General features: G+C 39.8%; 2 protein-coding genes across 2 annotated transcripts in view; both read left to right on the top strand.

Annotated features, from left to right (window-relative positions):
* Positions 1 to 8,529, top strand: tmem230a (transmembrane protein 230a). The gene is made up of 4 exons (XM_069705274.1): positions 1 to 105; positions 2,725 to 2,839; positions 4,082 to 4,204; positions 7,671 to 8,529. Exons 2-4 carry the CDS (start codon positions 2,738 to 2,740, stop codon positions 7,809 to 7,811), a joined length of 366 nt encoding a protein of 121 aa, XP_069561375.1. The 5' UTR covers positions 1 to 105; positions 2,725 to 2,737; the 3' UTR covers positions 7,812 to 8,529.
* A 1,554-nt stretch (positions 8,530 to 10,083) lies between these two features.
* igsf9a (immunoglobulin superfamily, member 9a) overlaps positions 10,084 to 27,337 on the top strand; it is a 51,967-nt gene continuing 34,713 nt past the window's right edge. Inside the window, exons 1-3 of the mRNA XM_069705258.1 lie at positions 10,084 to 10,398; positions 18,014 to 18,108; positions 18,256 to 18,456. Coding sequence (XP_069561359.1) covers positions 18,048 to 18,108; positions 18,256 to 18,456 — 262 coding nt within the window. The 5' untranslated portion in view covers positions 10,084 to 10,398; positions 18,014 to 18,047. The remainder of the gene's footprint in view (positions 10,399 to 18,013; positions 18,109 to 18,255; positions 18,457 to 27,337) is intronic.

Raw genomic sequence — 27,337 nt, 5'->3', positions numbered from 1 at the left:
TTTTTTTTTTTTTTAATCAATGAAAACAAAGTAGATGTGGTCCCACCGAGGAGCAGTCTGAGCAACGTCGAAACATTTGTTGTCTGTATTATACCTCAAGTAAAGGTAAGAGAAGAACGAGGAGAAGAAACGAGTTTTAAACGAGCGCATTCGCGCGCGGTCAGTTTCCGTTTCGCTGCTTCTGGTCGGAAAAAGTTGCTCCAGATAATTACGCAGCTCAAGTTATGCTTGAACAACCAGAGCACGTTAACGTGGCTCTTCACTTTGCAGTTACCTTCTCTGTTTTTACGTGTTTGCACGGTTGCATGCCGTCATGTCCTCTTCTCAGTAAACAGCCTTATGTAACAGTGATTGTATTGTAGATTACATGAGGGTTTGTGAACTTCAGGGGAGAATACAGAAGTCCTTTCTTATATGACGCAGTACTAATATAGTTTCACATACAAAACCTATGAATAATACTCAAAACGAGTCTTTAGGGAAACCGGGTGGCCAAGATCGCCCACTGCGTCCTAAATCCAATCTACCCCATTACAAAACAGTCTTCCTCAAAAAAACCGAAAAGACGACATTTCAGCTCCTTCCCCCTAATTGTAGCCTACTTTTTTTTTTTTTTAAATATATATATTACCTTACTAATTGTTTCTCCTAAAAAAAAAGGCTTCAATCTGCTACGGTGAAGTTCTGTTGTAGAAACACTACAGACCTGTATTAGTTGGAAAAAAAGAAAAGAAAAAGAAAACAACGAAAATCAATAAGTCATCCCAACAATCTTCTGAATCTGAAAAAGCTATTTGGAAAAAAGGTTCTGTCTCTCCCTCTGAAACCAATCCATACGAATACTGATAAACACACATATTTGTTGTTTTATCACGAATGCAAAGCTGCATACTTTGTTTTTTTTTCCTCAGGTAGTATAAGGCCATCCATAAATGGTCTATTCAACAGTTACAGTTAAATCCACCACGCTCCCCTGCTGCTGCAAGTGCCGCAATTCCACAGTAACTATAACCTGGAGCTTCCCTCGTCACAGGCTCCGTGGCAAGTTGATGTGACAGCTGTCTGCAAAATAACAGGATGTCTTTGAAAGCTTCTCCATAGTCTTTTGAAGCAGGAACTGCGATTCTTATTCATGGTTTCAGCCTCCCGTGGGGAGTGCTCGAGTGCAAGGATGCACCGAGCCAAAATCTCCAGCATAAACAAAACTTAGGCCTCAAGGAAAATCAGATCACATGTGTAGTCACACTTCTCTGAGTCCCTCCGGGGCAGATTGGTATTCTAGTATTTGTCTTTGTTTCTTTCTCTGCGTGCGGAGGCATCCAATGAAGCAGTGATAATCTGTTCAATTTATTAGTAAATCGTATTTTATTGACACTGGCCTGCTTGTGTGAAATGAAATCAAGAAACCGTAGATAAAAGCAGTAACCCCGTTGTTGGAAATAGAGCAGGACATTGAAATAAAGGTGTCACAGTTGAAATTATTTTGTTGCTGGCTTGTTACGAAAGGCATTTTGAATCAGATTCAAATGATTTACTCAGTCTTTGTTCTCGGCAGGTGCAGTAAACATAAAAAGAATGAAAGGCTTCCCAAACCTCTCTCTCTCAGTGGCCTTTCACTAAATGCATGTTAACTGGAAAGTTGAATCAGACGTTGGTTGAAGTGACTTTGTGGAAATAACTTGTGCCTTTTTAAAAAAAAACATTTTACGAATGACGAGGTTGTGTGGCGGCATATTGTTAGAGGATATGAATCTGTCAGCAATGATAGATTTTGAGTCATGGATGCTTAGTTGTAATATTTCTGAGTGCTGCTGTCATTTTAAGGTGGTTTAAATATATATATTTAATCAATGTTCTTTTATTCATCAGGTACTTTTTTCAACAAGGTAATAAAAACTACATGGCCCAGCCTTAACCCCTTTTCACCCAGGAGGTTGTTGTAATAGAAATGAAACCCACATCTTGTTTTTTTTGTTTTTTTTGAAGGTTGCGAAGCATGGCATATTCAGTGACGAGATCTCCTGGTACAACTGTGACTAAAATGGATGCAGCGTTTGTTGTGTTTTATTTATGATGCATCAAATTTGGTCGAGTCGCAGCTGAGAATTTTTAGCAGCGTTTCAATAACGTCGGTGGTACTGACTCATTGCTGTAAGGCTGTTCTTATTCCGCTGGAGTTGTTCAAATCCCACTTTGGCCTGGTGATAAGGACACTCGTTGTACTTCAAAATTCTCCCAAAACACTGATGGAAGTACTGTAATTCCACTACCAACATCAGTAACTAGTAATGCAACTAATTACTTTTAAAGATCTGATAACGTTATTACAATAACAATGTTTGAGCGGGCTTGTTACTTTTGTCTTTTAAAAGTAATTACTTTTATATATAGTAATTGGAAAAGTAATTGGATTTCTTTTGAAAGAAGTAACTAGTAACGGTAACCGATGACTAATTTTCAGTAACGTACTCGACACTGCTCCCAAATGTCTTTCATCCACAGAGCTCAGGGTTCTTCTTTGTGGCCTTAAAGTGTTGCTGCTTTTACTGACTAAACTTGAGGATGCTTTTCGAGGAGAAAACTTCAAAAAGGAGCCATGGGCTTAAGTGGTTGAGCTCAAAAGACTCTACAGCCTATATGGATAAAAAAGTGCAGTTGATAGATGACAGATAATCATGCAGCTATCTTGGATCATGACCTCTCTGCATCTCTGTTTCCAAACAGCTCCGATGGCACAATGAAGGCAACTAGAAACAACATGTTGGCTGCTGGAACGCCCAACAACAAGGTCAAATACTCACGGCTGGCTGCTGACGACGACGGTTACATAGACTTACAGGTGAGAGACGCACGTCTCTGTGGGTCGTTCGCATGCAGGCAAATCTGAGATAAATCCCAAACGATGATCTCCTGGAAAAGTTTTTAAAGCCCTCTGTCATTAAAAAGTGCTGTGCAAGAGTTCTGGGCTTTAAAAGTAAAGTGAGGCTGCTTTCAGAAATAAAACCAAGAAGACATTTTACTTATCAGTTCACTTCGAATTAGTGTGACCATCATTTGCATTTGAAAGAGCCACCAGTTCTCCTCAGTACACCTACACACAGGTACTTATGGTAACTGGCAGGTAGGTTGTTCCAGGTATCTTGGAGAACGTGCCACATGTTTTGTCTGTGGATTTCAGCGGTCTCAGCTGAATTGGATTGGAGCCAGAAAACCTTTTTGTTTCTTTCAGTGTTACTTTAACAAAGACTAAATTTGTTTTCATACCACCGGCAATTCTTTTATGTCAATGTAGGGGCACTCGAGGCACTTTCAAAGCGCGGGAACTTTTTCATAGTTCAAAGAACGGTCGGAGGAAGTACCCCCCCCCTTCTTTGTGTCCACACTGGAGGGACCTAAAACCATCAAAGTTCCTAGAACACCGCTTCGGGGAAGTCTACTTTAGGATAGCTACTTTGCATGCACAAGAGGAACGATAGTGATCTAAGTGTCCGATGATTGGTCCACCGCTCTGCCTTCGTACAGACAGCCCGTTGCTGTCCTCAAAGCGACCAGACTCTCGTGACAAAAGGCAGTAATTTGACCTCACGGAACACGGTAATGGCTGATCTATCGCTGCCTCAATCAATCAATCAGTTTGTTTGTGTTATTGTGTGAAGTTGGTGTTTTAATACGCTGGTTTTAGTTCGAACTGTTTTTTAAAGGAGTCTGGTTGCTTTGAAGCGAGTGATACCACAGGGCAGTTCTCCCGCGGGAGAGGGCGATCTGATGGTACGGTAAAGCAGTGCAAATACTGTAAATATTCCATAAACTTAGTGATATTGATTTTGTTAAAGTAGGCCTTTATCTGTGTGGTTAAATGACATTTTGCTGACTCTGACTGGAACACTACATAGTTTAGCTTAGGCGGTACAGCTCCCTGCTTCTCCAAACTGACTCATTTAACCCCGCTTCAAATAATTCCGATATAGAAGCAGCAACCACAGCTAAGCTTCTGTTATTTCTAACATGATGATGACAAACCATATCAGAAAAGTACTGCAAAGTGCCCTTTGTTTTGTCCAACAATCTTAACACTTTACAGTTCAAGAAAAGCCCGCCCAAGGTCCCGTACAAGGCGATTGCTCTGGCAGTATTCCTGTTCCTCGTTGGATCCTTACTGATAATCTTTGGGGCTCTTCTTCTGGCAGGAACCATAAAGGTTGAGGTGAGTTTGGTCAGTTCGTGTCATGAAGTCTGTTCAAATGAAAAATTGGATGGGTCCCATGTCCACATTTTCTCCCGAGTGAAGAGAAAGTGGGACTGCAGCTGAAATGTGTCTCCAGCATATAGGCTCAAATACAATTTCTTGTTTTGCTGCCAAAAAGCTTATTGTTGAGCGTGTCATGTTTTTTTCCTGTAATGGTTTTGGCTCCTTAGACGTGACAGTAAATACCCTGCCAGGCTTGTTTCCAGAGTACAAGTGTCCTGAAATGTATTTGCGACCGAAATGCTTCTGTTTGAGCTGCCTGCCTCCTGTCTGCTCCGAGAGTAATTCCTCATTGGAAGATGGATCTCAGTTTATGTTACTCCTGCAGGTGAACTTGCAAAACTTTGTATCTGCTGCTGCCTTCTAACGGGGGTTGTTGTGTCCACCGTGTTCAGGAGAATAGTCCCCTTGAAAGCCCCCTGGCTGTGGTGTTCACAACATTGTAATGGTATAAAAACTCTGAGTTCACGAGTTGTGTTTGCTGACGTTTTCAGAAATCACGGACGATGTGATTTTTTTTTGCTGTAATTGAAGCTCATATAAAGTAATTTTAGTCCTATAGTGTTTTTCTTTGTAATTTAGAAATACGCCTGAGGAAGCCTCATCTTTTCCCTCTGTCATTTTGCCTTTGCATTTCCTGCATTATGTTACCCGACATCTTCTCGCTTGTTAAATTGTTAGCATCCGTGTCTTCCGGGTCAGAGGTCTTCAACAGGGGGTCCGCGACCCCTAGGTGGTCCGCGCAGGTACTGCAGGGGGTCTGTGGCATTTTTGGTTGATGAGACAATTTTAAAGTTTTTTCACACACAAAAAAAAAAAAATCCACAAATTTAAATGTCTTTAAATACACATTAACATGAATGCGACATATTGTAGCGAATGGCTAAATGGAGGCAGAAGATGTTAATCTTTCAGTCAGAAATGGACACGTTCAGCGACACACAGGAGCTCTCTCACAGCGTGAGACGAGCCTGGACCTTTCCCTCCAAGCCTCCAGCACTCCTCTAGTTTAATATAAAACACAATTTTATACAATATATATAGCAGGGGGTCCCTGCTCCATCTCTCTAGCAGTTTGGGGGTCCTTGGCCTGAAAAACGTTTGAAGACCTCTGCACTAGGTGCTATTTCCTCGCTGCAGTTTTCTCACGTCTGAACCACTTGAATGCACATTTGAACCCGCATCTTAAACCGCGAGCTCACCAGTTCCATTTGAAGGCAGCATATGATTTGTTGACTTCAAACAGCTCCACAGGACAGCATCTCTAATGCTTGAATATTTCCTTGTCGTCTTAGATTGCGGATATCATAAAATCATTATATGTCATAAGTGTTGTCCACATTGCTGAAATCTCATTGTGTAAATATTTTATGAAAGCACCAATACTCAGCCCAACGTTATTGATATTGAGGCATTTGGTTTGTCATGAGATTTAATCGTATCCGTATCGTTTAGTCCTACCTCCAGAATGCAGAAGCTTTTTTCAAATGTGTAATACTACTGTTGATACAATACGTTCGCTAGCTGATTTTGTTCGACACATAAATGTGTTTTGTTTCTAAGAAAAAAAAGAAAAAAAAAATCATTTTTTTCTTTTCGGTGTAGAGTGATGAAATGTTAAATGTTGCATAAACGTAAAACACAGAAAACCTTTGTCTGGATTAAATCCTCTAAAATCTGCAACCTTCGGATTTAAAGTGAAGAATTTATGTGATCCGAGAAGTAAACAAGAGAGGCTTTTTGTACTTGACACATTTTGGCACTCGGTGCTATGAAGACGTTTCAGTCTGCACTGATAAAGTCTAGCGGGGGATACCCAGCCCTAGTTTTGACACATATTCAGAGACCCGACACAACATCCAAAATTCCAACTCAAGCAGCAATAAAAACGCCCCCGCTGCAGTTAATCTGCTCTTTAAATAGCTGGAATTGAACCACCGCTCTGACGTTTTATTGTCCCGCTGCCAGCTTTCTGCTCTGCTCTTGTGTTTGCTGACTTTTGTGGTTGCCTCTTACTTAATGATTCTGATATTTTATATCTTGGGCGTGCCAACTGAGGTGGAACTCCTGCTTCTTAAATTCCCCGACACCGTGTGGGAGATAAATGAGCCTGCACATATTAAATGTGGGCTTGTTTTTTTTTCCCCTCCCCCAGTCTGCAGATTATATTTGCAAAAAATGTTATCTGACATGAAGGCAGCTTCAGAGCATCTGAGCCGTCTGCTGTGCTTGCCAATTAGCCCACGTGAGGTAAACTAGCGTGTCTAATACCAGAAGATTACACAAGGCTCAAGCAACAGATAATGGAGGTACAGAGAGAAGACAGGTTCTGGTGCAAAGAAGTAGGAGGAGTTTGGGGTTGAAAATGTGTTTAAATCTTTTGTTTTCGGTGTGTGTGTGTGTGTGTGTGTGTGTGTGTGTGTGTGTGTGTCACAGGATTTAGCAGTTCATATTATGAAAATAAATGTTGACCAGTCAACCATCGCAGTGACAAATACAGGGAAAATGTTGCCTACTTAACTGTTCGCTTTTAAAGCAGAGGCTAATTTAGGTGTTTCATTTTTGTTCTGAATAAAGGGTCAGTTCGCCCCAACTCATCAGCTCAGCAGCAATGAACAAGGCAAAAGATATAAAAACGAAGATAAAATGAGATTTAATCTTAAAAAAAAATAATATCATAAAGTCAATTTATCAACCTATCTATCTTTTTTTGGGGGGGGGGAGGGAGGGGGGGATTTGATCAGCATTACCTGGTCTTTATTAGCGGAAGGGGTCTGCTCACTTCTCAGGGTGATGGCTCAGATATTACGTGACCGAGCGGTAAGCGTCGCACCGTGACAACCGAGCTGTCTCATTGACAGCTGAGCGCACTCCTGATGAAGGCCATCAAAGACCGACGCCATCAGTGAGCACAAGACAAAAGGAATGTTTTAAAGCCTTTAATCCAACACTAAGATGATATGCCTTGCTGTGGTTCACGCAGCAGTGCGTCTCTCTAAGCCAGTGAGAGGGCCATGGTGACTCTGTGCACAACACTGCACTCTGGTGGTGGAGTTTCGATGTTGAACAGAGGCTGCCTTTTGCCTCCCGCTGCCTTGTGACCGATGATTTACATGAAACCAGATCTCCGACAGATGAATGAAGTCATCACGTCTGCGTGCCGCCTGCACACCCTTTTCATTTTGAGGATGCGCTGCCAGGCAATGTTGAGATAAGCATGTTAGAGCGTGGTGACTACATCGGTCTTTAATGTGCTCCGTACAGTACCGTGCCACTTCCCGCGGCGTCTCATTAAGAAGTATATGATGTTTATCTACACGTGGTGGAAGGACATAATAACGGGTGTGATACATGTGTTGTAGATCAGTGGCTCTTGAGTCTCATATCCGTTTTCCTTTTTTTCCCCTCTTTGTTCTGGTTTCAGCATCCCGACCGCACCATTCCTGTCATCATCATAGGGCTGCTCGTCTTCCTCCCTGGATTTTACCATTTGAGAATCGCATACTTTGCCGCCAAGGGTTACCGGGGTTACTCCTATGACGACATCCCCGATTTTGGCGACTGAGCCCGTAATGGCAGCTGCCGACGGTTGCAGCATCCTCTGCCTTTGCCACACTCTGCGTCCTGAGACTGGTGCCTGGTGTTTACTTTATGAATGTATGTACCCAAAAACAAATTAAGTCCTGTCACCATTCTGCCACGGAGACGTGTTCGTCCAGGATGGCGTAGTGCAGCAGTTTTGCTGATTTATTTACATAACTGTCTTGTTTGTTCTCTGCTCTGGGCTGCATTACCCTCCACACAAAGGCTTGACGGGCCGTAGAGACTTTATAAATGAAACTTTATCAATAGTGACACACTTAATGATTAGAGGATGTCATACGAGCAGCTTGCCTGCAACACCAGAGCAACTCGCCACACATTTAAGAAACCTTAATGAGTGGTGAGTCATTACAGATGCCTTTAATTTACTGCTTTAAGTCCAGGACTGAGAATCTCTGTGCTCTGTGCACACTACTTTCACACTGTATCTTAAATAAACAGATAGATGATATGATAAATGTATTACCGTAATCTATCATGAAAACAGGGGAATTTATATTTCTTCTGAAGGATTCGAAAATCAAGGTTGATTGCTTTTTTGAAGTGCAGTTCATTTTTAAATGTAAAGTATTACTGTTTGTGTATATTCATTTGGTTTTAAATATTTAAGAAAGATGTATTTTTAAATACACTTGCTTGAAAAAAAAAAAGAAAGAAAGAAATAAAACTTTAAATTTGAAGTAGAGTTTGATGTTCTTTTTTCCTCCGTGGTTGTTGGTTGCAGTTGGATTACATCCTCTGCAGTCCTCTGAGGTGTGATTGTGACGAAAGACTATGGAAATAAACTGCGAATCAAACCATCCCTTCAACAAATAACTTTATGACACATATCAAATAAACAAGAAAAGGTCGGGATGTTTCACAAACTTACAAAACAACAGAAGACAATACACTGATCCAGTACGTCCTTTCTACGTTTGAAGGGTGTTGTCTTGATAAAAAGCAAGAATAAAGAATAAAAAGGAAGATACTGCATAAATAACTATTTCTAGAGTGATGGATTTAAAAAAAAAAAAAAACAACAACAATAGTTTGGAGAAGAACTTCTGTATCATTGGATTGTTGACTTTTCTTCACTTAACAGAGATTAAAGGTGCTTTTGTTGAGGAAAAAACACAAAAACCGGGAATTACAAAGAGCAGTTTTAATCAATGTGTGTTTTTTAAAAAAAATATTAACAGAAGAGTGACATATGCACATACTTAGAAACCATTTTCATTACTTTATTAGGAACACCCATTTGTCTGTTTTGTCTCCAATACATTCAATCAAGTACTGTACTGTCCTTACGTACACATTTGAAGTATTTGCACTCTACTTCTACTCCACTAAACATCAGGAGCCGATATTGTAATATTGTCTTTTTAATCACTCTAAACTTGTCTGACAGATTTAGTTACTTTTTAGAATAGTTTTTCATACTGTTCCTGTCGGATGAAAACCATGTATCTTTCGGTGATTTTTTTAATTTAAATTTTTCTGACAAATAGAAGAATTATATGTTACTTTACTGACTAAGAAAACAAATCTAAAAAATGTTTTAAGATAATTAAACTATTTGAAAGTTGGGTTGTGAGTTTGTTGGCTTGTTGAAACCATACATCATATAATGTTATTGAATAGAATGCATTACTGTTGAATCAACCAATCAACTGTACATAAAGTAGTTAATACAAGCACAACCTTAAATAATTGCTGCAGTAATGGACAATAATTTAACTGGAATATTAATCCAGAAACATTAAAGTAAAACACTGTCAGGGAGTATTTACTGCATTGCGTGTACTTTTACTTTTGGCAGTTTACATACTTATACTTACACATTCAAGTAAGGTTTTGAATGCAGGACTTAAACTTGCAGTGAAGTATTTCCCACAGTGTAGTATTCATACTTTTAGATAAGTAAAGAATCTGAATGTTTGTCGCAGGTCTAACAGATGGATCTTCTCTCCGTGTTTGGCCACCAACACCAGGAAAAGAACACCCTCTTGTGGTTACCGCTAAACTGGATGCCATCAAGGGGATTAAAGGCTAAACAAACCACACATAATTTCAAGCTCTGCCTGCGCAAACAAACTCTTTCATTAAATCATCTTTGGCTCCGACATCAAGGGCTTGTGGGACTGTGACGTGTAAGTTTACTTTCATGTGGTTCTTTTGAACAGAACAAGGAAACAGGAGCGAGCAGCGGGAGGCGGGGGAGGAAGAGGAGGAGGAGGAGGAGGAGGGTTGGACTGAGCCAGGGTGCTGCAGGGTGCGTCGATGTCTCACTGTCACCTGTACGTGAAATGAACACCTGTTGCCGGTTGGCTTTAAAAAAAGAAGAAAAAAAAGAGAAAAGAAATAAGAACGAAAACGCTCATATTTCAGGTAGTTTCCGTCCGACGGCACCAAGAAAGGAAGAAGGCCCGCTTTTAGTTCATCATTCAGTGACCTGGGTCCACACACTGACGCACGAGTTGGACTAATAAGGAAACAAGCGCAGGATGTGTTTTTAAAAAAAACAACCAACGGAGATCCACCAGCGGACGTCACGAACCGAGCTACAGGTACGAGAAGGTTACAAAAAAAAAAAAAGAACAACAAAAAAAGACGAGATGTTTATGATTCTGAAAGTGTTCCCGACTTTCAGCAGCTTTGAAAGGATGAGAAATGAATGCTCCGAGCTCATTCTGGGGAGTGCGAAATTTCCTCAGTCCTCTGAACTGTGTCATGCATTTAAACGTCAGTAATGAAGTTTCTATGGTGGGATTTTCATTACCAATGTGCAAAATGAGACTGACAGAAACTTTGAACGAGGGAGCAGCCATATCCCATGACCAACTTGGGTATGGTTTTATTATTTATGTGGCCCGTGTTGTTTTTTTCCTCCTGTAGCCATCGTTTTAATTTGCTATGACAGTCTTTGTTGCAGATTATTAGGCACAGCATCACAGAAAAAACAGGGGATGTCTGGTAAATGGAAACTTTGCTTCAAAAAGTTGCCAGGTGCTGTCTCTATCCTTTCCTATCAAATAGAATAATATTCAATGCCTTAAAAATGTAGGAATACAAACGACAGCTTCATGTAGATCTATTAATACTGATAAAAGTGCTGTTTGAAAAAATGTTTTTAATCAAATGGTTCAGAGGAGCAAAGTTTGATCTGTGTTTCACTTTTTACCCTCTTCTGTAACAAGGTTTTATCTCCCAAACAACAGTGCAAAATAGAGTCAGACTCAGAATATAAACTCTCTTTTTTTTTTTTTGTGCTATTTACTTTGAGTCTATCTTTATTTCACCGATTATGGGAGAAATATTCTCACAACTTTCCCAGACAAGCTTCATTTAATGATTTCAAATTCTATTTCAGGTTTGATTGAGTCCGCTGAGGCGCCAGATGGGCGCAATTTCCCATAATAGAATATTCTTCCATAAAGTTTACATCATCACGGGGAGCTGAGTGGAAATTGATTTAGCCTGTTGTTTTTTTTGTTGTTGTGAAGGACAAGAATGGGCCTGGTGTAATTGTACAGATGCAGTAAATGCTTCAGAGTTGATACCTGAAGTACAATGAAGTGAAAAGTGTTTATTCCAGTAACTCTTTTCAAAAGCCTGACGTACCTGCCAGAGTATCAAAAGAAAGATGATGACCCAAATCCCTCAACTCCAAAACATATCCCTAAATTGATTTCCCACAATAAATAAACTGAATGGAAACCAGCACCTGTCCACAATGTTGGAAAACAGTCAGAAATGTAAAATGAATGGGTGTTGTCCTATTAGGTAGGTAAAAACATTTTTGTGTATTATTTATTAAGAGTTTAACAGTCATAAAGGCAGCTGATAAAATAGCCAAATTCAAATGTTGCTACATCCTGATTGGTGCATGGATGTATCTGACATCACTTCTTTCCTGGCTGAGCCCCACCCACTTCAAGCAACAACAAAAAAATAGTGTGTAACATCCAACATGTTTGTAACTCCGGCAGAAAATAGTTCATGTCGGAGCTGTCATTTATCAAAACAATAGATAAATAAATAGCTGATTTAATAAATACGTTTTCATGGCCTTTAATTTAAAGGGGAGTTACGCTTTATTAAAACACATTGGGCACTACTTGAGACAGGATGCACCTTCAGCTGCTGAGTCTCAGCCGTGTTTACGCTGCCAAGTTTGTGGCCTCGAGCCACATGACTTGGACTCCTCAACATCAGACTCAGAGTCATAAAACTGATCTGATCTTTAGACCTGATAAAAAACAAGAAAAAAGACCTTAACATGACACCAAGATTCAAGTTTTACTCAGGGTTTAGCCTTTTGACTCGGAACGATAAAATCCTCCCCAAACCCAAAGATTAAACACTATCTCATCAAATCTCTCCATTTCCTATCAACAGCTATGCTTTGAATCAGTTCAACAGCAGCCAGTCACGTTGCATGAGCTATGAAGAGAGGTGCTTTTGGCAGTGCAGAGCAGCATATAGACAACAGATGATGCCTCGTGTTATTTGATTCACATCTAAAGACTCTACTATTGACAGCAAAATACAGACAGCAGCATGCAAAACATTCTGAAATCACAAATAATTGCTCAAAATCGGAACGAAATAGTCACTTTTTTTTAATCAACTTTAAAAGATGATATTTATCAGGACCTTTTTTCACTCTACTGAGTGGTTGTCTGTTTAAACAGTGAATTTGGTTTATGATTGCTTGTCTAGGACTTGGAAGATAAAGTTTATGACTTCAACTTGATTTAGGACTAGAGTTAGGGCTGTAACTCCACATTTAGTGGATTGAATCAACAAAAGATTGTGGCATTCCCCGGGATTCATAGGAATGATGCCCAATATTTGTACTCTTGGGGCCTGATTTACTAAAGGGATGCGTGTGTAAAATCACGTGCAAAATCCACTCAGGAGAAGTGATTGTTGTGTATTTTAGTACGACTGAAAGGAACGGTTTAGTCAGATGTGCAAATCTGGAGAGACGGCTCCTCTTATTATTGTGGTGTGAAGGAGACGCAGGAAAACTAAAGAATACGTTGAGAACGTGTTTTTACACCCGTGGAATTTTTTTTTGGAGATGTTAGAATGAAAAATTATTCAGACGTATCATTTGTCCAGCGATGACATTTCTGAGTTATTGAATGAACTGAATGATGATTGACAGCCAACAACAAGGAGGAGCCACGAAATACCAGCAATGTCAAAACTTCTTACGACTCAGCGTTGTCCTGCCTCTGGGTCATTCCAGCGTATCGCTGCTTGGATATCCCGCCCAGTCCCGTTATTCAGGTGCGCTGTCCCAAATTTAATTTCAATGGGATCAGATTTCCTTTTCCTTTTGCAGTTGCGCTGTTTTCCATTGCTGGAATCACTTTAACACACGCAAACCCCTCATTTAAATACAGCGATTTGCACCTGATATCAGTAACGCAATTACTCTTAAATAAATCACCTGCAAAATGATGGGTGCAAAATAAATGTGCAAACTTTTGGAAAAAGCATGCAATTCAGTACCCTTTATTTGAGATCTTAGTAAATCAGGCCCTAAGTGTAGATATGCAGTACCCACACAGTGGAAAACTCTTTATTTTCCCCTTTTTTTCTCTTCCCTTTTCAATCTGTTCTATTTTCTCTTAAGTGCACATCAAACCAAGCTTCGCAGAGAGTCCCTATTGTGATGTAAAGTGTGTTTGAATTTAAAAATAGGCCAAACCACGAAAAACCCAAATGTCGATTTTACAGGGTGCAGACCAAATAATGTAGGAACCTTGTGGAGAAGAGTTTATGTTCTGAAGGAGCTTAATCACAATAACCATCACTAACGCAGAGGTGGGCAAAAGCAATTTGATGAACAGCCTTTTTCACTCCAATGACATGACATTTCAAATACATGCCAGCTGTAACAGAGCTCAGAAATGCAGGTTTGAAAAGTCTTTAGAAAAAAGTGCTCGTCAAGAACCATCTTGGACATCTCACTGATGAGACTGACAAAGAGGAACTAGGGTATTGTAGAAAAAGTTAATGGACGATACCGTACATCATACAATTCAATGTGTGAGTTTTATTGAAGGTTATAGATCATCTTAAGAGCACATTAAAGTCTTGAAAAGTAAACTTGGAGTCATTCTCAAGTCTTTCAGAAATACTTGAAGTTATTCTCAAATTTCCTTTCAAGGCTTATATTTTTACTTTACCTTGTCTGACACTGAGCTCTTTCAATGCAAAAGCCTAATATTAATATATTTAAGTTGTCAAACTGGGAGGCTGCTTGCATGACTGCTTAATGTGTTCAGTAACATGGAAATCATACCTGCACCATGTTAACATTGTAATTGTGAGCATGCTTGTATGTTGGTATTAGCAATTCGATCTAAGCGCCCCCCCCCCCCCGTACTTTCTTAAAGGTTGGGTTAAGAAAAACAAATGCACATGGTTCGGGTTAGGAATACAAAACCACATGGTTACGCACTAAAACTACATTGATTTAAAGCTCTCACAGGAAAAAGGCTGGAGTCCCTCTGCTTTAAAGAAATCCATGTTTCCTTCTCCCATCCTGGCTGCTGGCGCCAAACTGCTCGGGAATAGCAAGATGGCGCCGGCCAAAATCTGAACTCGAGGCTTCATAACGGCCGTTCACAAACCAATGGGTGACGTCACTGTTGGTTGCCGCTTGTTTCCACCGCAGTGAGAAAAACTATTAGACGCTACCCTTTAGTGGACTGTCGGATGTATTTGCATGGTTGTTCAAATATAAAACCACCATTTTTTGTTGAGTGTACTTTTTTACCTCTTTAGGTCATAGCACATACCACTCCCCCCCCCCCCCCCCTCCCCATTTTACTCACGCTCTGGTCAGAGGTTAATGTCCAATTTAGCTCGCTGGCAGATACAAACAGCCTTGAAACAGTCCTAACCAACTGAACAAATACCCTGGGTTTGGTATTCCTGAAGGGATAGAGCACCTGTAGCTGTCTAAATCAATACCTGGAACATTACAAAGGACATATTTGGAGTTTAGACCCATAAAAACCCACGGGAAAGAAACAGAATTTGATCAGAAAACATTTGTGTAGGAGCCCCTTTATCTTGTTTTTTTTTTTAGGTGTGCTGTGGTAAGAGGAGGCAGAGCTGTTGATAAATCTGTTACTGTGCCTCGGTCATGATTAATCAGCTGGTCCCCATTTCTCTCCTTATGTAGATTAAAATGGCAACAACACAGAATTTCAACAGCACGCCTGTCACTGACATTTCTATTTCTGTCGGCTGATAAATCTGCGTGAGACGGGGTGCTTTCTTTCGTGAGCTACTGGCTCATTTATTACAGCTTTAAACATTTTCCGGAGTGCTGTGCTGTCACTGTGCTCATGTTTATGCACATCCTCAATGTCAGAGGAGAATTTGTGTGAGGGAAGCGTCTAGAGACCATCTGTGTTACCAGGGCTGAGAGTTTCACCTGTGCCGGCCGGTTTGCTTGGCAGCTCTCTGAGTTTTTGGTTCCGATTTTAATGACAGAAAATGTCCTGCAGCTTAATGAGATTTTTTTTTGCCTCTCATCTTTCTTCTTGCTGTGTTTGCCTCACTGTCCTCTCTTCCTCTCCACGACAGGTTTTTTTTTTTTTTTTTTTTTTTTTTGCCACCAGTGTTGATCCACGTTATTGCCTTGCTATTTCACCAGACACACAAATAAGTTTTACCTTTCCAAAGCAATAAAACTATAAACAACATTTGTATTCATCTGTAGCTGTCTGTATTTGGACACTCAGTGCAGGGTAGAAGTGTCTGGTGATATTTCTTTAATCTGTGATATGATGAATGTCATTGCTGGATATCCCATCCTTATCTCCATTCTTAACAAGAGGCAGTCGATAAAGGACAAGCAGAAGATGCTGAGCATCTGTTCATTAGGAGCCAAACGGGAAAGCTTAGTCATGGCAACAGGCAGTCTTAATTTGACTGTGTGCATGTTCTTTCATCCTCGCTTGCTGTGTGAAGAAGAGAAGCAACAGAATCATAATGCTGAAGCTTTACCTTGGCTTGCCTGGCTCACTCTCAGCAGAAGTGGGTGACGGGCAGAAATATGAGTGTTGATGCTAGAATAGACACTGATCAGCAGACGTGCTGCAGATTGAGGACTTCTTTTGACTTTCACTTTGATTTTGTGGAAAATCTGTGTATGCCGTGCTGTTTGCTGAAGCATTGTAGTGTGTTGGAACGGGCGCAGCAGCTGTTGACAGCCTGCGTAATTGTTTTTCTCCAGTTCAGACTTTGCCCCAGCCATGAAATGAAAAAGCCCATAAAAGCCTTATGGTTTGGGACAGCAGATGTGACCTGTGCTGCTTCTGGGACAAGAGAGTGTTCAGGAAGTGAAGTGAAGAGATCACTCAAAATGGCGAGGACTTCTTTAATCTGGGCATCCAAATATATTAAAGTCGACCTAGTACTTTTACCCTAGAAGTTGTGAAACATATCTATAAATACACTATATACAATAAATTGTCAAAAACAGATTTCCATGATGGGTATAGTGTTCATATTTCTGTCAATCAGCTGTGGTTTCTAATGCTTTTATTGAGAGTTTTTATCTTTTAAGTGTCTGCATGTATTTGGGTATGCGTACTTGTGTATTTATGTTTATGTGGCTTATTTTTTGTGTGAAAAGTGTTTATAAATGAAATTATTATTGTTACTTATTTTAATTAAACTGTTATAAAATTGGAAAAGTTTTGCCCTCAAAGCAACTTTTGCTTTTGGCTCTTCAGTCAAGAATTACACAACATCACAAGTGTGAAGTATACTTTCGTTTCAGTTATATTCTACATTGCTGTGGTGGAAAGTGCAGTTTTAAGAACAGTACATTTAATGTTAATAGCAATTAAGAAGTAAGAACAATTTGATGGTACTTTTGCGTTTCCATTTTATGCTTCATGACACTTGCACTTTATCACGTTTCAGACAGGCATACGATAGCTGTTAGTTTACATTTATAACTAAGATATATATATATTTTTTAACTTTTTAGACAAAGAAATTGCCTCTAAAACTTAATTTGACATGTGGTTAAAGGACAACTGTAGACGTTTAGCCACTGGGCTAACACTGGGACATTTCCAGTGACATTGATTAAAATGCATTGTTCCTGGAAAAAAACAAACAAACATATAAACAAACCTAGGAAAATAATTATGTAAAATTATTCTTAATACTTTTACTCAGAATAGAGCATCTTTCCATTGTGGTGTTATTTCTTTTAATTGCTCTTTTACTAAGCTAATGTTGGCAAACTTGACCTGATAATTGGTATTTGTACCTGGAGCTGCTGTCGAGGCAGTGTTACTTCATATCACTCGAGCTAATCATCTAAATGGGTGTTCCTCCACTGCCAGTCTACGTGAACCTTGTTTTGGTGCTGCTTTAGCGTTGCATTTACATGGAACAAGGGGACACTTGGTGACTCTTACTGGCAACACTTATTGACATCTAAAAAAGCAGCAGCGGTGTTTTGAATGATATCATGACAAATGCAGTATGGTAAAGAAGACCTTTCTTTTCATGCGGGAGGGGGGGGGGATTTCATGCAGTAGCTGGTGGTTTCAACCATAAGAGGTCATTGACAGTAAAAATGACATGATGTAAAACTGACCAATCATGCAATTTTCCTCACTTTACATATTTGATCAAATCTGAGCAGGGGTTGTTTTAACTGGCTTGAGTCAGTCGCTGTGATTCGACATTAAGTTTCACTCTTTGATGCCCACGCGCCCATCATCAGCTCAGCTTATCTCTGTCTTTGAGTGCTGATTCTCCCGGTTGCTCCAGCCAAATGTCTTCATTGATGTGCTCTAAATAAAACACTTAGATGTCGCTCCGCACGTGACTCCCCAACGATTTATTTGCCATTCATGACATTTACTTTCAGAAAAGGATATAGGGCCAGGGAGTTTTTTGGCTGCCGAGGCTGCTCTGCCCATTTGTGTAATGATGTGGGATGAATTCCAGTTATTGGAAAGCTGTATAAAAATCTGAACGCTGCTCTCCCCCGTCTGTGAAATTATGACAAAAGTGGCAGCTCTGTTATAGCCTTTTTAGTTTGGAAATCTGTCACAGATGGCTGTCTTCTTGTGCGCAGCCAAGGAAGTAATGTGATTATGACAATTGTGTCTCTTTTGCCAACAGATTGAACATGCTGCAGGTTGTATGAGTGACAGATATGGGGTCAGCGAGATCAGATTTGCAGACTTTCACTGTGGTGGCAGTTATTTGCTACTTTTGTAAGTATCTCCTTCGTTTGATTGGAAAGCTATTTTGCAACCCACCATATACTTTAAGCTATTTGCACAACACATATTCATCATGATTTTATCTAACAGTAAACTAACTGAAACTAATCTCTCATTTTGCTTTGATAAACCTAACAGTGACCATTGAAGGTGTGAGGTCAGAGGCGCGTGGAAAGGTCGGAGGCTTGGTGGAGCTGGAGTGTGCTTTTCCACCATCAGACCCAGCGGCTGTGTCCTCTGTGTCCCTACATGTGGTGGAATGGGTTCGACAGGGACTTGACATTCCTGTCCTGATTAAATTTGGATCCTACGCACCTCGTGTCCATCCACAATATGAGGGTGAGCATCTATCATCTCTCTGAGTAACCTATCTAACTTGTAACGTTGCACACGTCCCTAGTGTACACTGTGCTATAATTGGCTGCCGTTGTCTGAAGCAGCATATTTCTTTACTGTACATCCCTGCTACCAATGTATGTGTTGTAGTTATGTTTAAACCAGGCTTTGTTTTATATGGCTAAGATCTCAGTAGCTTCTTCACTTCTGTGTGGAAAGTAAAGTTGAACAGTGTAGGAGCTACTTTACTTCTAAAAAATGCCAGAAAGATGGGTTTTTGCCCAAAAAATTATTATCTTGAAAAAATTATTAAAAGGAGATCAGTCCTTCACTCTAATCAATAATTCCACGAATATTCTAGTATATTTATTTTCTAAACTTAAACCTCTTCTCTTTACTTTACATTCTTGCTCCAGAGGCTTCAGGTTTCCACAACATACTTGTGTAAATTGAATCGGCCAGGACTGGCTTCCAAGCTTGTTGTAATGTCACAAATCATGCTCTTAGGCCCGCCCCTTAAAATTCAACTTGTAATAAGTAAAGATACACTTCACAGCAGATGAATGTGAAAATGTCTTTGTGGTTTCAGTTCAATTCAATTCAATTCAATTCAATTCAATTCAATTCAATTCAATTCAATTCAATTCAATTCAATTCAATTCAATTCAATTCAATTCAATTCAATTCAATTGTCAATTAAATTTTACTTATATAGCGCCAAATCACAACACAGGTTATTTCATGGCACTTAACACATTAAAGTCCAAGACAACATCATCTAGAGTAACTAAGTGATTACAGAAAGAGTTTCTGAGGTGTTTAGGACCAAGTACAATAACTTTGTTTTTGGTCATCCAGGCCTTTATGTCTTTTAGACAGGCTTCAAGTTTTACTAACTGATTAGTTTCATCTAATTTTATAGAAAGATATAGCTGAGTGTCATCTGCATAACAATGGAAGTTGATGCAGTGCTTCCTGATGACATCTCCTAATGGAAGCATGTACAAAGTAAAAAGTATTGGGCCTAACACTGAGCCTTATGGAACCCCATAACTAACTCTTGTTTGTCTGGAAGATTCATTGTTGACATGGACAAACTGGAATCTATCTGATAAGTAGGATTTGAACCAGTCTAATGTAGTTCCTTTAATCCTCGTAACGTCTTCTAATCTCTGTAATAAGATCGTATGATCAATCGTATCAAAAGCAGCACTGAGGTCTAGAAGAACAAGTACAGAGACGAGTCCATTATCTGAGGCTATTAAAAGGTTGTTAGTAACTTACACCAGAGCTGTTTCTGTGCTATGATGAACTCTAAAGCCTGACTGAAAATCCTCAAACAGATCATTCCTTTGTAAATGATCACAAAGTTGATTTGCAACAACTTTTTCAAGGATTTTAGAAATAAACGTCAAGTTGGAAATTGGTCTGTAGTTTCCTAAAACAGCTGGATCAAGAGTCGGCTTTTTAAGTAAAGGTTTAATTACAGCCACTTTAAAAGCCTGCGGGACATAGCCGGTTACAATAGATAGGTTGATCTGATCTAATATGGAAGTATTAATTAAAGGGAAGACTTCCTTAAAAAGTTTAGTTGGGATGAGATCTAACAGACAGCTAGAGGATCCAGATGAAGAAATAATTCTAATTAACTCAGAGAGCTCAACAGGAGAGACATGTTCCAAGTATACATCTGGTCCTACAGTTGCTTTCAGGGCTACTGTGCTTAACATCACATCAGTGATGGTGGCAGGAAGGGTCGGCCTGATTCTCTCCCTAATAGTAAGAATTTTATTAGTAAAGAAGTTAATGAAGTCATTACTGCTGAGAGCTGAAGGAATAGAGGGCTCAACAGAACTGGGACTCTTTGTCAGCCTGCTACAGTGCTGAAAATAAACCTGGGGTTGTTCTTGTTGTCCTCTATTAATGATGAATAATATAAAGTCCTGGCCTTACGAAGAGCTTTCTTATATAATATTAGACGATCCTTCCAGGCCAGGTGAAATTCTTCTAAATTAGTGGAACACCATTTCCTTTCCAGCTTTCTAGTCGCCTGTCTAGCAGAGCGTAATTCTGAGTTGTACTATGGAGACAACTTCCTCTGATTAATTACTCTCTTCTTCAGAGGGGCGACATCATCTAGAGTTGTAGCAGAGATACTGCAGTGTTTTCTACCAGATGATCCACTTGTGTGGGACTAAGATCAACGTAGATGCCTTTCGCTGCTTTAACACACGGCATCGAAGAGGATAAGCATGTGACTGCTTCCTTAAACTTGGCCACGGCATTATCTGTCAGACATCTACTGTAGTGGGATTTATTCCCACATGCTGTGTCGTCCATTAATGTAACTTCAAATGTTAATAAGAAGTGGTCTGACAAAACAGGGTTTTGAGGAAATACAATTACATTTTCAGTTTCCTTGACAGAATCAGATGGAGGGTGTGGTTACCACGGTGATGGGGTTTATTTACATTCTGAGAAAAGCCTATAGAATCTAATAATGAGCTAAAAGTAGAACTGAGGCTGTCGTTGTTCACGTCAACATGAATGTTAAAGTCTCCCACTATCATCACTTTATCTGAACTCGGCACTAAATCTGATAAAAAGTCATAATTCAGTTAGAAACTCTGAATAAGGACGATAAACAACAACAAATAGAATCGGTTTCTGTGCTTTCCAGTTTGGGTGTGAGAGACAAAGAGTCAGACTCTCAAATGATTTATCACTAAATTTCTGCCTTGGATTAATTGATAGACTTGAGTGGGAGATTGCTGCCACTCCTCCTCCTCGGCCTGAATCTCTAGGAATATGATAATGAATATGACCGGGAGGAGTTGCTTCATCAATACTAACATATTCTTCCGGTTGCAGCCAGGTCTCTGTGAGACAAAGTAAATCAATCTGATGATCAGTTATCAAGTCATTTGCTAACAGAGATTTAGACCAGAGAGAGCTGATATTTAATAGTCCGCTTTTAATTGTCAGATTTTTTTGATCCATTAATTTGGTAGGATCAATTTTTATTACCTTTTTATTGATATATCTTTTCTTGAGTTTTTTTAAATATAGGTGGTCTGGGTACAGACACAACCTCTATAGGATGTTGAAGGTTTTGGGTGAGTGACAGCTCTAAAGAAGCTGCAGAGGAGCGTGTAAGAGTGCAACTCTGCGTCCTGGCCTCAACCCTGGATGTCAGGTTTTAGGGCTATTAAGAGACATGGCCATATTTCTAGAAAGAAGAGCTGCACCATCCAAAGCAGGATGGATGCCATCTCTCCGGGTCAGACCAGGTTTTCCCCAGAAAGTATTCCAATTGTCAATGAAGCCCACATTGTTAGCGGGACACCACCTCGACAACCAGCGGTGAAGTGAAGACGTACGGTTAAACGTGTCATCACTGGTCCGGTTAGGGAGGTTTTAAAGTCTGTACAAAGTGCAGAGGGAACAGTGACGCTCAAAGAACTGTAGGAACAAGAAGGCAAGCACATGTTTGAGTGTTAGGCGTCTTTAAGAATTTAGGATCCAGGTTGAAAACATAAGAATCAGAGCTGTTCTGACAAGCTTTCGCCCTGGTTTCTTACACTGAGAGGATATAACAAGTATCTTGGTCTCAGAGTATATTCAATAACACACCTTGAGTGGGAGCTACTTTTAAAGGAGCTAAAACTCTCATATTGCATCATCATCTATTGTGCACTTTCTGCCCACAGCACAGAGAACAAAGATAGTCTGTGGGGTAAAAAGATCCTCAATGGACCAAGAACACCTTTGTGTTTCTGTTATCCTTTAAAGTCATAAACAATGGCACAAATGTGGACAAAAAGAAAGCATGTATGGGTGGCTCAGATCTTCCTTTTGTCAGAGCCTGAAGATAAATTCAACCTATGGACCTTTCCAGGCTATTTGAATTTCTGCTGCAGCACCATGTAGGGTTTGATTTAAGTGCAGTTTCTGGACAGAAACTGCCTGGGGAGGCATGGTGATACCATTTCAAAGAGGGAAATTAATTTTTACAGCTTGACACACAGGTGGTAGCACATCACACAGCTAACGAGCACAGAGTAGTTAACCTTGTCATTTATTTTTTAGCATTCAGAGTACAGATAGGAGGTAGATAGCACCAATCAATATTTCATTTTATATTTACTGCAAAGGCAATTCTCTTCTTTAATACTCTTCAAAAGTCTTCTTACTCACTGTTACATCAGTCATTACAAACTCATGGACTGCAGCTAAACACTTTTCAAACCCACACAAATTGTTTTTATATTCTAGTTGAGTTTCCAAAAACTCCAGATCATTTTGAGAAAATGTTTATAAAATAATCATCCAAACATTTCAAATGTCTTGTTTTAAGGGTGCTTTTTTAAAGTTCACCACCATTACAGCTGAATTACAGGACGTATACAGCAAAAAAGAGGATGTGGAACTAAATAATGTAAGTAGAAATGCACATCAATATCGATGTAATACATTTATTGATGGATTGTGATCTTGTTTAACTGTGGTTTTCAGAATAAATGTCGTGCTGTTAAAGTAAGACTGGTATGATGCACAATCCAAATAATCTCGACATTAGGAGGGGTGTTGGGGCTTGTTGAAGGGTTGGTCAAAAAAAAAAAAATCAACTGATGTAACTGTGAAAATAATCTCAATATAATGAGCATTTTGAAACTGTTGTGAAGATCACATTAATTTCAACAGAAGATAGAGTTTGTCCAAGTTGTTATTTAAATGTCATACTCGATCTCAGGGCAGTTGAATAAATATATGTATATATATATAGGAATATTTATTAGGTACAGGCCTTATACTAACATTGACACAAGCTACTGTTCGATAGAGGTAATTTACAATTTTTTTAAGGATAAGGCAGATGTTATAGTGTAATTTTTATACAGGCTACAAATCCCATGAAAAGATTAAAATAAACAACTTGTTTCCAAAAAATGGACATAGTCTTTAGAAAGACAGAAGCCAAAGCTTAAGTGCAATACTACGGAGGGCCTCTGGGGCTGGCTCTGTAAAATCTAATTTCAGAAAGCACCGACTTCTGTTATGTTGCCATAGAAATGGGAGTTTTTGGGGCCAGAGGCTTTTTGGAGCCAACTCCTTGCAGCCTTTGGAGGTATTGCACTGTAAGGTTCCTCTGCTACACTCACATTTGTATACAGTCTATGGTCAGATCCACCCCGCGCTCCTCCCCAGCTTGTCCAAATATGGTCACTTCTGCCTCCAAAAAACAAGATGGCGATGAGCAAAATGCTAGACTGGAGGCTTTAAAACGGTATTTAACAAACCAATAGGCATTGTCGTATTGGGTTGTCAAATGGGTGTGGCTCAGTGGTATTGTGCAAATAGCTGTAATTTAGCTCACAGAGGAATGATACATTTTTGTTTTTTCCTGTATAGAAAATACTTGATAGTTGTATCATTTTCTTGTTAGTGAGGGACTTTTTAAAAATAAAATATATCCAGCCTTATCCTTCAACTCACTGTATTTTGTACAATTTAACAAAATCTTCAGATTCATTGGTTGTACTAACATCCAGTAATGAGCTGTAATCACTGCACTTAAGTGTTTGTTTGTCAAAGGAGCAGAACCTGCTTTCAGCTGAGTTAAGGCCTTTCTCATCTGAGCTGGATGCCACTCCCTCTCCCATCCCGACCAGGAAATACAATATAGACATTTACATAGCAATAAAGTCAGGGCGAACCTTGGCTGATGAATTATGGTGAGTGGGAGTGGGGCCAACTTTAATTCCAGCCCAGGCTCATAAAAGACAGTAGCCTTTTGTCGCTGACTCGCTGAAGACAATCCTTGAACATCCACTGATGTCACACCTCATTTCACTCAATTACATTGCTTCAAGAAGAAGCAGGCAACACACTGGTCGTAAAAACCTGAAAATTTGCCTGCCCTTTGGCCCATGAAGTACACCTTTTGTCCGTTCCACTCAACCGTAAGGCATCCTGCACAGGAAAGCAACATCTTTAAAGGGACAGGTATGCTAATCACATGCCTCTCAGGTGGCAAACAGAAAGCTGCTGTTCTCTACAGATTCAAAAGGTTTGAAAATGATGCTTTGTCCCCATCTCATGCTGAGCTCAGGATTTCTCACAGGTACTGGCTGGTGTGGGAGTAACAGGTGCTGCATGGGAAACTCATGCTTTAGAGGTTGAACGACTGGTGTGTGTTTCACCCCCTCAGGCCGGGAATGTTCTCGGGTATCTCAACAGTTTGGCTCCAGGACCCAGAATCCAACTGCTGTTTAGGCTGTTGTGATTCAAATGCAACTTATCCAAGTGCTTCCCTCCGCTGAGGCTCGGTTTTTGTGCACTCCTCCCCTCCTTCTTCACCACCTTTTAATAGAGTCAACTTTTTTGACCGAATTTATCCTCCTCCATTCACTATTCTTTGTGTTTGGCTGTGTTTGTAGCTTCACAAAGTGGGAGATACAGTAGATTTACTTCAGATTGCTCCCTTGAGAGTGTTGAGAGCTAAAAGGGTTTAAATGTATTTGTTGTAATAGAGCAGTAAAGATCAAAGGATTAGCATCTGCACTGTGAACAGGACAGAAAGTCCCTCAGCACCCATACAGCTGCTGACTCTATAAAATGTAAATAAAGCTGTATAAATGAACTGTTCGCGAGTCCTTCCCGTGCAAATCCTATCGCAATCAGCCTTTGTGCAGGAGCAACACATTTATCCCTGCTACAATGGCTAATATGCTTCCTTCCCCACACGGACAGACATGAGAGCCTGGGATTATTCATGTTCACTACAGCAGCAGCTAGGCCTCTACCCCTGGCAGCGAGCGAGCCCTTCAATTCAAATTTCAAACTGTGGCACAGTCGGGCTTCACAGGGCCACAAGAAACGAGGGGTGAAACCTTATCTGCTTGTGTCTCGAACCGAAACCTGAATGCCTCCGTGCAGCCTGCCAAGCGCTAACGACATCTCTCGGAGATGACGTGGGCCTGCTGCCCGCGGATGTCATATTCTCAGGGATATAAACGTCTGTGTCGCAGAAAGTACTATCGAATTTAAATAATTTCTTACACAGGCCCCCTGTCAAACCAAAACAAAACACTTTCCAGATAATTCCGCAAAAGACCTTTTTTTATAATTTGAAATCTTCATTTCTAAAATGTTACATATCCATTTTGGAAGAAAGAAAATCAATATAGCTGCTGCATCCTGCACTGAATAAAAGTGAGAAAAATAAAGATGCTCTCACTGTGGCCTTTCAAAATGTTCCTTTTGTCAGCAGAGTGCCTGCTTTCATAAAGGACCTCACACCTGTAGTCATCCCATAAAAGTAATTTGCAGTTTTGAAATATTTCATCATAAAATAACAAAAAAAACCATGTATAAAATGACAAAACCGATAAAGCAGCAATAATAATAATAATAAAAAAAAAGAGCTACAGTGTATTAGGTATACATTTTTAAAAGGACCAAAAATGAGTTTCAAAAGAACTTTTTCAAAGAAGATGTGATATTTGGAAAGCATCGTACTTCAAAATGCTTCTTCATCCACCTCAAATAACACAATGGTTTTTAATTAGTCACTCAGTTGAATAAAGACAGCTTCTCATTTGTCTTTTGAAGTCCAATTGTCTTAAAGATAATGACCGCCACATTTAATAATCTATTCAAGTCTCAGTCTACAGACTTAATTTTTTCATTTGTGGAGAGTTGTATTTCTTCACGGCGCTGAATGGTTTTGTGTTTCTCTGTCACCTAAAAGTGTATCAGAGGAGGAGGCCTTCAGGGGGCTTCAGTTTGGGACCGGTTTGCAAGAAAATGTATCGAGCAGTGTGGTGTGTGTGTGTGTGTGTGTGTGTGTGTGCGCGCGCACGTGCAGTATGTTGAGTTGAACTGATGGGAGATGCTGTTTAGTCAAAAAGCTGCAAAGCTGCTCTTTGTGTAATTAAATACTGTCAGTGTGTGGAGCACAGAACATGACGAGGAGAAGGAGTGAGTATTGTTGGTGGGGGTTGTTGTCCATATCAGTTTCAGTCCGTTATTGCTCGACAGCAGATTTTTTTTCACTTTAGATTATTTTGAAGCAAATTTCTAGCACCACATTTGTAAAGATGCCAAAAGACTAAATCGTGAATGCTCTTAACAGCAGTTATTTTTTTCTGAGTAGTAGTATAGAATACAAATGCACAATATGGCCAAAGGTCTGCAGACACAGCTTTTACACCCAGATGTGACTGCAGCACATCACTTCTGAAAACCAAGGACAGTCGCCACTCTTCAGGATAAACCCTCCACAGCATTTTGTCACCTAGTTGCAGAGATTTGCTCCTGATCAGCCACAAGAGAGTGTGTGAGGTTGACACTGATGTTGGTTGACAGCATGTGACCAGTAGCGTTGCAGTGGGGTGATGTCAGGGACTCCTGCATGCAGTGGTGGAATGTAACTGAGTTAATTAGTTAAAATTGGAGCGACTTTTACTTTAATTACATATGTTTACTACTTTATTCCTCCATTCCACATTTTAGAGAGACATATTTTACTTTGTACACCACTGCATTCATCTGACAGCATTCATTACTCTTCAGATGAAGATTTGACACAATGGATAATAGAACAAGCTTTTAAAATACCTCATAATGTTGGAGAAATTAGTGGTTTCCAACCTGTCTGTCTGTTAAAAACAATATGTTGCGGTTCAGTTCAGATGTGAGTTGTTAACAGCTCCACAAAACAGTGACTTTTCCCTCCAAACTTCTCACATGGTCTAATTTCAATAAATGTTCAAACTATATCAGCAAAAATCTAAACTTTGAGAAATAGTCAAAAAACTGAAAAAACAAAACATGGATCAGAACTTTATTTTTTCTTCTTTCATTTCCTAGTAATCAGCTG

The sequence above is a fragment of the Brachyistius frenatus genome, unplaced genomic scaffold (genome assembly GCF_029030835.1).
Source record: "Brachyistius frenatus isolate BFR_SWC_R1_liver_20210118 unplaced genomic scaffold, ASM2903083v1 Contig_3, whole genome shotgun sequence".
Lineage (NCBI taxonomy): Eukaryota > Metazoa > Chordata > Actinopteri > Embiotocidae > Brachyistius > Brachyistius frenatus.
The sequence above is the reverse complement of the archived record's forward strand: the minus strand, read 5'-3'. Positions and strand labels throughout refer to the sequence as shown.

What these genes read in the sequence shown, in the direction of transcription:
- tmem230a (XM_069705274.1), top strand. Translation starts at nt 2,738, where the DNA reads ATGAAGGCAACTAGAAACAACATGTTGGCTGCTGGAACGCCCAACAAC. An exon ending in ACGGTTACATAGACTTACAG is followed by an intron (nt 2,840 to 4,081) that starts GTGAGAGACGCA and finishes AACACTTTACAG; the next exon opens with TTCAAGAAAAGCCCGCCCAA. An exon ending in CAGGAACCATAAAGGTTGAG is followed by an intron (nt 4,205 to 7,670) that starts GTGAGTTTGGTC and finishes TTCTGGTTTCAG; the next exon opens with CATCCCGACCGCACCATTCC.